The sequence below is a fragment of the Lates calcarifer genome, unplaced genomic scaffold (genome assembly GCF_001640805.2).
Source record: "Lates calcarifer isolate ASB-BC8 unplaced genomic scaffold, TLL_Latcal_v3 _unitig_2295_quiver_2238, whole genome shotgun sequence".
Classification (NCBI taxonomy): Eukaryota; Metazoa; Chordata; class Actinopteri; family Centropomidae; genus Lates; species Lates calcarifer.
The window spans coordinates 7501-16152 of record NW_026116112.1 but is presented as its reverse complement, the minus strand read 5'-3'; the positions used below and the strand labels follow the sequence as shown (position 1 = coordinate 16152).

The following is an 8652-nucleotide window of genomic DNA, read 5'->3' as shown; positions in this document are numbered from 1 at the left end:
TGTAAATTCTAATCTTGCATTTTTGTGTGTTGTTTACATCTGAAGTTTGTAAGAGAGGTGCTAAATAAATGAAGTTAAGTTTGTCTTTTTCATTTTACTTTAGAAATATTTTCAGAAAACACAGAAACTTTGTCAGTTAAAGCTTCGTCCTCAGCTCTGATCGGGTCTCAGGCCCAGGGTCTGACTGTCCCCTGGTCCCTGTCTGATCAGGTTTCTTTTGGTCTTGTGTCTTAATTGACACAACCTGGGGTTGTTGGTTTGTTTCCCAGAGTTGTGGTTTTAAACCGACATCACCGTGTGAATAAACTGGAGCTCTTGGCAGAAAGACTCGCTCTGAACTCTGACCTAAAACTGATCCTGAAGAGACGTGTCGAGCTGCCGGAGACTCACTCGGCAGGATTTCCCTCCTTTCTTTAGGGCAGAAACACCTGGGGAGGAACAACCCAAACTACTGCACACATCAGCCAATCAGCAGCTCCGCAGCCCGAGTGAAACATGGAGTCAAACTGGTCGAACCAGAAACATGTTGAGCTGAATGAAAGAATGTTGAGTCCAGAGACCAAGAGAGAGACGGAGATTTACAGCGACAACGCTCAGGACTGGATTTATTCTGATTTGACTTTTAAATGAAGACTCAGACACAAACATGGAGACAGACACAGCTGTAAGTATCTGACTGAGACACTGCGAACACAATAAACTGAACCCAGATGAACTTTAAACAAGCCTGAACATGAGCTGACAGGTTTATTAAATCTGAAGGCTGAAGTACTTGACCAATATTCTTCACTACTGCTTTAAAGATCAGTTATTAGCCATTAATAAGAACAAATTCTGGGTTGCCAGGTTGTGGAAAATCCTCCTCTTGCAGAAACTTTGTCTGTTTAATTCATCAACTGGACTCTAATGTTAATAATCAGTTTCTAAATGGAGTTTGATCCAGATGTCCTGCAGCTTTTCCACAGGATCAGTCGTCAGTCCATTGTTGATGTACAATCGTTAATTCAAACATACATCTGATTATACAGGTTCTCACTGAGGTCTCCAGTGTTGAATTAAAGAAAATGACTCATCAGGATAATCAACAAAACTCTACTGAAACAAGTCTGACAGAACAACAGCCTTGTCCTGTGGAGGAACCTTCACAGGAGAATGTCCAGACAGAGTCTGAAATTCATGTCCAAGAGGACGATTTAACCACCGAATCACCCCAAGGTGACTGTAAAGACAAAGATGTGAAGGTGAAAGATCATCTGAAGACAAACCAGAGGAGAGACGGACGATCAGCCCTCTGACTCTTCTCAAGAGGACTTCAGTCAGTTTAAAGAGGAAGTGTTAAAAGTGTTTAAGGACAAAGACACGAGGACGGAGAATGAGGATCGCCCGTCAAGCAGTGCGCTTAGTCTTCTGAGAGAGGACCTGAGCCAGTTTAAAGAAGACGTCACCAGTATTTTCACATCAGCTCGGCCAAGGACAAAGATCTGAAGTCCACAGATCCTAAAACCAGTCAGTCAGCAGAGAGGACGATCAACCTGAGCATCTCCAGTGTCTTCAGAATCAGTCTTTCAAAGGAGAAGGACAATAAGATCCTCGCTCCTCACTCCTCCAAAATAAAAGCTGAAAGAACTGATGACCCCAGTAGGAGTCTGTTTAGAAGAGACCAAAAACTTTTACAGACTTCTGAAAAAGCAGATGACAGTCAGGAGGTGAAGACGCTTTCAGAAAGACTGAGGACCAAACAGACAATGATTTAAAAGAAAAACTCTCAGAACAGAATGAAGAAACAGTTGATGCAGAAAAACAAACAACGCCATAAAAGATGAGGTGAATGAATCAGAGGACAGAGAGGTGGACATCGATGTGTCTGAGGAGACGACAACAGGTGTTTCTGAACCACAACAAAGCAAAGAGACGACATGTAGGACAGGTAGGCCCAGAGGGTTTTCTTTAGAAACAACCGAGTCAAAATCAACTGAGTTTGAATCAGGATTCACCCATGAACTCTCTAGAACGACATACCACCATGTCTTCGGTGTAGTTACACTGATCTGTCTCTAACAATAAATTCTGTAAAAAAAAAAAAAAGGTCCCTTTGTTTGCAGAGGGTGATTTTAGGACTTTGTTTGCCCTGGGTTTCGCCTCTCAGGCTCCACACAGGTTCCCCTCCTGGAGGTTATTGGGGTCGTATGCAGCTGGAGAGACAGACCGCAGTTTAAAAAAATGGAAATATCAACAGTGTTTCCATTATTTTCATTAGTGTTTTGACTGATCTGAAAGTCGGTTTCTTCACAGCTGATCAGAGTCGAGGGAGTGATGACTCCACTGAGGTATCAGGGGAAGACGAGGAGATAAAAGAGGAGAAAGAAGAGGATAAACCTTCAGAGACTCTTCCCCTGGAGACTCTGTTCTCTGGCATCAGCCTTATCAGTCTGACAGATGCCAAAAAACATGACGTGAGGTGAGACCAACCACAGGAAGACAGGTTCAGACCTACAGTCTCTGTCTGCTCTGTTTGTTGTGGCAATAATTTAACTGTCTGATGTTCTGATTGTTTCTGGTTCTGCAGGGATGAGCCAGGACGAGACCTGTGGTCTGTGAAGAACTGTAAGACCACATAGTTTTTATTTCTCTCTGCTTCATGTGAAATGGTTCCTCCAGTGTTTAATCCTCCTGTGTCTGAGAGTCTGTGATATAGTTTGGCAGTATCATCTGCATAGAGTTACAGTTGCTTGATTATTTAACTAGGCCTCTATATCAGCCTATGACCTACTGACCTCTTAAAAGAAAATCAGGAACCAGACAAGCATTTCTACTCAAGATTTCTCTTCAGTGATTCTTGAAATATCAAACATGTCATCAATTTTCCAACTAATGTTTAATCAACTAATCACATTCTTTGTGTCCCCCCTCAGTTGCCTGTTATTTGACCTTTGACCCCAACACTGCTAACTCAGAGCTCCACCTGACCGACCGCAACAGGACGGCGACTCGCGTGTGGTCGGACCATCGATCTTCAGACCACCCAGACCGGTTCGAGCGCTGCCCTCAGGTCCTGTGCAGGGAGGGGCTGTTGGACTCAGCGTACTGGGAGGTGGAGTGGAGCGGCGGCGCCGATATTGGCGTCACCTACAACAGCATCTCCAGAGACGGAGACATGATGAGCTGCCTGCTGGGACACAACGAGCGGTCCTGGAGTCTGGAGTGCTCGGACAGCAGCTACACGCCGTGCTACAACAACAAGAGGTTCAGGTCCTCCTCACCTGAACCCTTCACCCGCACAGTCGGGGTTTACCTGAACTGGTCTGATGGATCCCTGTCCTTCTACTGCATCTCTCAGGACGCCATGGTCCACCTCTACACCTTCACCTCCACCTTCACCGAGCCTCTGTACCCGGGGTTCTGGGTGTGGGCCTACGACGGCTCGGTGTCGCTGCGTCAGGTGGAGTTAGACTGGGAACGACTGCTGCAGTGACCCGCTGACACCTGACAGGAAGCTCATTGGCTGATCCAGTCACATCAGAGATTCAGCTGCATGTTTCTCTGAGATCTTTGATTCTAGAGGTTTGGTAACAAGAGCTGGTTGATAAACTGTAGCTCACAAATTAACTGCTCAGCTCAGGAGGAGCGAGGAGGCCGTCTGGGACACAAGAGACCATCCTCCACTGAAGTCTTTTATCACACCGACACATCAGCTTATCAGAATCAGCTTGATCAAAAAACAGATTCAACTCAGCTGTAATATCAACACCAGGTGCAGGTCATTTAAAGCTTTATCTCACAGTCGGAGAGAGGAAGAGTCAGTTTTACTTTTTAAATTGATTCATTTTGAATTATCAGGTTGAAAAGTTTTCTATTTTTATATATGTTTATTTTAATGAAAGGACTTTGGCCTCAGAAAGGTTGGTATCACTGCTGATGTAATCCCTTCATCCACCTTTAGATCACTGCAGACACTGACATTGGTTCTGGGTCAGTTCTGGTTCTCTGACAGTTTATTTCATGCAGAACATTAATAAACCAGCATTAATAAAACCTGAGATCAGAATCTGATTGATGTGTAGTCTACTGTCTGCTCATGTGTGTTTATGTGTGTTTTTTTGTGTAATACATCTGGTTGTGTACATTGTGTAGAGTGTGTATTCTTGTGTGTACAGTGTGTCTGACCTGTAGCTGACTCTCCTGACTCCCTCGGGCCTCATGCAGCTCCTTCTCCAGCTGCTCCAGACGGGCAACACGCATCTGCAACACACACACACACACACACACACACACGGTTCAGACGTCCAGATGTTTCCACCAGCAGCTGTTTGTGTTACAACTCATCAACATCAACAATCATCTACAGTAATTTCTACTTTTGTGATAGTACTAATAAACATACACATACATTCCTACATGTACACAACCTTACACATGAATATGAGAGAAAACTTCACAATTAAAGTGAGTTTTCAAGAGCGATTTAAAATAAGAGACTGATTCTGTCTCAGTCTCAGAGTCTCAGACAGTTTAAAATGTTTGTTTCAAAGCTCCAGTGTGGAACATTTACAGGATCTACCGGCTCAAATGTTTTTATCAGACTGTAATCACCTAAAACTAATCAACATTATGTTTTCGTTCCTTTAGAATGAGCAGGCGAGGACTCATGGGTTTAAAGACGTTTGAGGTCGACGTCTGTCCATCTGTGATTTTAAAGACACTTAATAACGTTTGTGTGCTGAACATAATGAGTTGTTACCTGTCTCCTCTGAAACAGGAGGAAAAGACAGAAACAGACAGAACGCGATAGAGGGAGAGTTCAGGGGACGGCTGTTCAGTCGGCTGCAGTCTGAGTTCTCACCACTAGATGGCACTAAACCCTCCACACTGCTGCTTTAAAATATTAACCATGATTCATTTAGATGGAATAATCCTGCGACTGATGAGGTCATGCCTGTCCAATCAGCAGCCGGCAGCCTCGGTCTCACCTGCGTCCTCTGAACCATCTCGTCGCTGGTGCCGAATCGTTCTTCCATCACAGACCGAACCTTCTGAGCCTCGAACTCCAGCTGCTGCCGGATCAGATCCATCTGCAGAGAAAACTACAGCACCAACACACAGAGGTCAGAGGTCAGAGAGTATTACTGTGTGTGTGTGTGTTAGCATGTGTGTGTTCTCACCGTGTCGATTCGGGGAAGTTGGGCCAGTTTCTGTGACAGCGCCTCCAACTGGCTGAAGTACCAGCAGCGCTCCCTCTCCTCCCGGTCGATCTCCCCCAACAGGAGGTTCCTTCACACACACACACACACACACACGCACACACACACACACACACTCAGACGTCACGATCTCTGACCATCACGGCTTATTTTCCTTCTCAGTGTGAAACTAAAGCTCAGTGTGTCTCTGCAGAGGAGGCGTGTCTCCCCTCACCTCTCCTTGTACAGCTCTTCCAGGTGATGGTCGCTCAGTCGTCCGTCCGCTCCGCTGATCACAGCCGTTTTGGGCGGGGCTCCGTCCAGGAAGTGATGCGGCAGCATGATGGCGGCGGCCTCCCCCCGGATGCGGCGCTCTGACGGGACGAAGCTCTCAGCGGACTCCGGGCCCTGCTCGCCGCCGCCGAGGACGAGGAGGAGCAGGAGGAAGGAGGCAGAGCCAGACGGTCGTCTATCTCCGCACCACCCACCCCGCCCGGCCCCGCCCCTCCCAGACTGTCGCTCAGCAGCCTCAGGTTGTGAGGCTGGTGTTTGAGTTCGTAGTAGTTGGTGAGGTCCATGTGGAGCTCTGAGGAGGAGGGAGAATGAAATCAGTGAAAACTCAAACATGAAATAAGCTGCTGTTTGTGGCTAAAGCTGTGGCTCAGGTTCACTGTGTGTGTCTGAACTGTTTCTGGATTAAACCAGACCAGGATCTTTCCCTGAACCTGCCGCCACCATCTTAGATAAACTCTAAACTCATCACACCTGTGGTTTGTAACGTCAGCCCAAACAAACTCAACTGAACTGGTTAAATATCAGTTACATCCTTTAACAGCTGAACGTCCCGGTCCAGGTTCCTGATCCAGGTTCCTGGTCCAGGTTCCTGGTCCAGGTTCCTGATCTGAGCTGATTCTGAGATAGTTTGAGCTCGTCTGTGTCCTCAGTGCAGACAGAGCTGCTGCTGGATTTAACTCAGTCCAGACAAACTCATTAACATTAACTGGCTGTTTAATTGGATTCAGTCATAACGAGGCCGAGCTGCTGCAGCCAATCAGGTTAGTGATTGAGTCGATTCATTTCTCTGTAAATGATGATCGGTCCCAGAGGAGGAGTTTAAAGGAGCATTACAACAGTTCAGAGGAGTCCTGTAACATCCACCCTCTGCCCCGCCTCAGGAAGATTTCACAGTGAGAAACAGAGCGAGACCTTTGAGCTGGTGCAGCACGTCGCTCCTCCCGGACGAGGCCAGGGTTCCCGCCTCCTGCTCCAGTTTACTCTGCAGCTGCTTCAGCACCTCCTGCAGCACAGGACAAACAGAGAGACAGTTTCTGTACAGGTTCAACATGAGGCCGACCACAACCTCCTGAAATCTGCGCTTTAAAGAAGCTTCACCACAGACACTCAGTCCAGTCCCAGCTCAGTGCTTTAATAAATCAGGATCAGGTCCACAGACTGCATCAGGTTCAGGTTCAGCCACAGTCTGAAACCTCCTTGCTCCTGCTCTCTTTCTCTGGATGTTAAATTATCTTAGAGATCTCATTTAAATATCAATAAAAAATCATCAGCCGTGAAGAAACAAACATTCCTCCTCCTCCTCCTGCAGAGGGATGAAGGTCTGAACCTGGACTCCTGGTCTGTCCTCCTGCAGACTCACCTGCTGCAGGTGGATCCTGTCCGGCTCCCTTGGTCTGATCTGGTCTGTGTCACAGTCTGACGTCCTGATTCTGATAAAACCAGCTGAGCTCAGTCTGATAATCCAGCTGCTCTCAGCATCTGGACACGTGAGTGTGTGTGTCAGTGTGTGTTCATGTGTTCATGTGTGTGTGTGTGTGTGTGTGACAGGATTAATGTTCAGCAGCTCTGGGTCTTAGCCTGGTTTCACAGGTCTCTCTCTCTGATTTATTGATTTTCAGTTTGAGCAGAAAGAATCAAACGTCGTCTCTTTATTTCAACGTTTTATCTGGAAAGTTTTGTTTGTTTTTGTTTTGAAGGACACGTGACTTTATTTATTTATTATCTGCTGTTTTTATTTCTTTTCTCTTCTTATAGAAAACTAATTCAACATTTCTATTTAATATTTTACATTTCATTGGAAATAAAAATAAAAGCAACAACAGTTGATCTAGTACTCAGTGTTATAATGAGGTGATTCTCTCTTCTATCAGACTCGATCTCAGTAAAACTTCATTATGATCCTTTCTGTTTGTTGTAACCTGAAGGGAAAATATTATCGTCCAGGACGAGTTCAGTCTGTTACTGTGAGCTCAGGTTTGAAGATTAAAGACCACAGATCATTCACACTGAGGCAAAAATACATAGTATAAATATATATGAATATATGTAAGTACATTGTCGTCGTTGTGGTGGTGGTTGTGAAGGTGTTGTCGTGGTTGTAGTTGTTGTACCTTCATGCCGGACGTCTCGGTCTCCAGTTTTGGACAGGTGGTTGGAGTTGTCCTCCAGCTCCCTCCTCAGGTGGGAGTTCTCCTTGCGGAGCGCCTCCACCTGGTGGGCCAGCTGGTCGTACGAAGCCACGGCGTTAGCCATCTTCACACTCTGCAGCGCCCCCTGCAGGAGCACAGCGACAGGAGGAGGGTTAGGGTTTATTATCAGTCGACTGCGGTGGATGACGGTGAAGCAGAGTAACACTTTATTTTACAGATCATTTCCTGGAAACTTTTCTTATAATTTTCCTCTAAACTTTCAGCTGTAAATGACCGGGACATTTCCACAAAACTCCGACATGATGGTCTGAATATAAGAGAAGGGAGAATAAAGGAGCAGGGTGCTCATGGCTCATTTAACTGGAGTTTCACATGTTCAAACAGTGACTTCAGTCTTTCTGTCCGGTCTGATGTGTTCACTGCCCTCCCTCATGTTCAGGAGACAAGATGTCTCCTCCTCCTCCTCCTGAGCAGCAGATGGCTCACGTGGAGTCTGATCATCTGTCAGACCAGTTCCAGTTTCTGTTTGTGGCTCTGAATGAACCGGCCGGACGCTCAGTGACAGTCTGTTAGATAACATGTTATCTAAGTTTGTCCTGCGGCCGTTTCCACTCGTCTGATCCTGGATCTGTCTGACACAACATCAGCTCCTGACTCTGCCTGTACAGGTCTCTGTGGTCTCTGGTGGGAGTTTAAACTGGAGCTCTGTCCTCTGACAATGACCTTTCTAACCAGCAGCTCACATGTTTCTGTGGAGACGTCACAGATAAACACATGATGAGGAACAACATGTTCATCGTGTTCTTGGTTCAGGTTCAGGAGAGGTGGACCGCTGCAGAGGTGGAGTCACACCGTCCCTCCATGATCAGGTGTAACTCATGAGAAAAATGTGTTTCTGGGTGGAGAACTCTGAGCTGTAGGTCGCTCGCTCCTGCCCTCAGATACGACGTCAGCGGAGCCTCTTCATCGTGTTACAATAATAATAACGTTCGGCTTCGGAAAACATCGACAAGGTTTGGCTAAAACTGTTC

The 8652-nt window shown here is 46.3% G+C and overlaps 2 protein-coding genes across 4 annotated transcripts in view; one reads left to right on the top strand and one right to left on the bottom strand.

The window, feature by feature from the left end:
- The first annotated feature begins 1692 nt into the window (after positions 1 to 1692).
- On the top strand, positions 1693 to 4037 carry LOC108892663 (neoverrucotoxin subunit alpha). Its single transcript, XM_018690351.2, has 5 exons — positions 1693 to 1706; positions 1797 to 1927; positions 2293 to 2458; positions 2567 to 2604; positions 2913 to 4037. Exons 1-5 carry the CDS (start codon positions 1693 to 1695, stop codon positions 3470 to 3472), a joined length of 909 nt encoding a protein of 302 aa, XP_018545867.1. The 3' UTR covers positions 3473 to 4037.
- Positions 4038 to 4059: 22 nt separating this feature from the next.
- Positions 4060 to 8652, bottom strand: part of LOC108892662 (adenomatous polyposis coli protein 2-like) — an 11857-nt gene continuing 7264 nt past the window's right edge. For all 3 annotated transcript variants that reach the window (XM_018690350.2, XM_051068005.1, XM_051068006.1), the window contains exons 2-7: positions 7583 to 7745; positions 6384 to 6474; positions 5413 to 5763; positions 5160 to 5268; positions 4968 to 5081; positions 4060 to 4239 (exon numbers count right to left, since the gene is read on the bottom strand). In XM_018690350.2, coding sequence (XP_018545866.1) covers positions 4084 to 4239; positions 4968 to 5081; positions 5160 to 5268; positions 5413 to 5519 — 486 coding nt within the window. In that variant the 5' untranslated portion in view covers positions 5520 to 5763; positions 6384 to 6474; positions 7583 to 7745 and the 3' untranslated portion in view covers positions 4060 to 4083. The remainder of the gene's footprint in view (positions 4240 to 4967; positions 5082 to 5159; positions 5269 to 5412; positions 5764 to 6383; positions 6475 to 7582; positions 7746 to 8652) is intronic.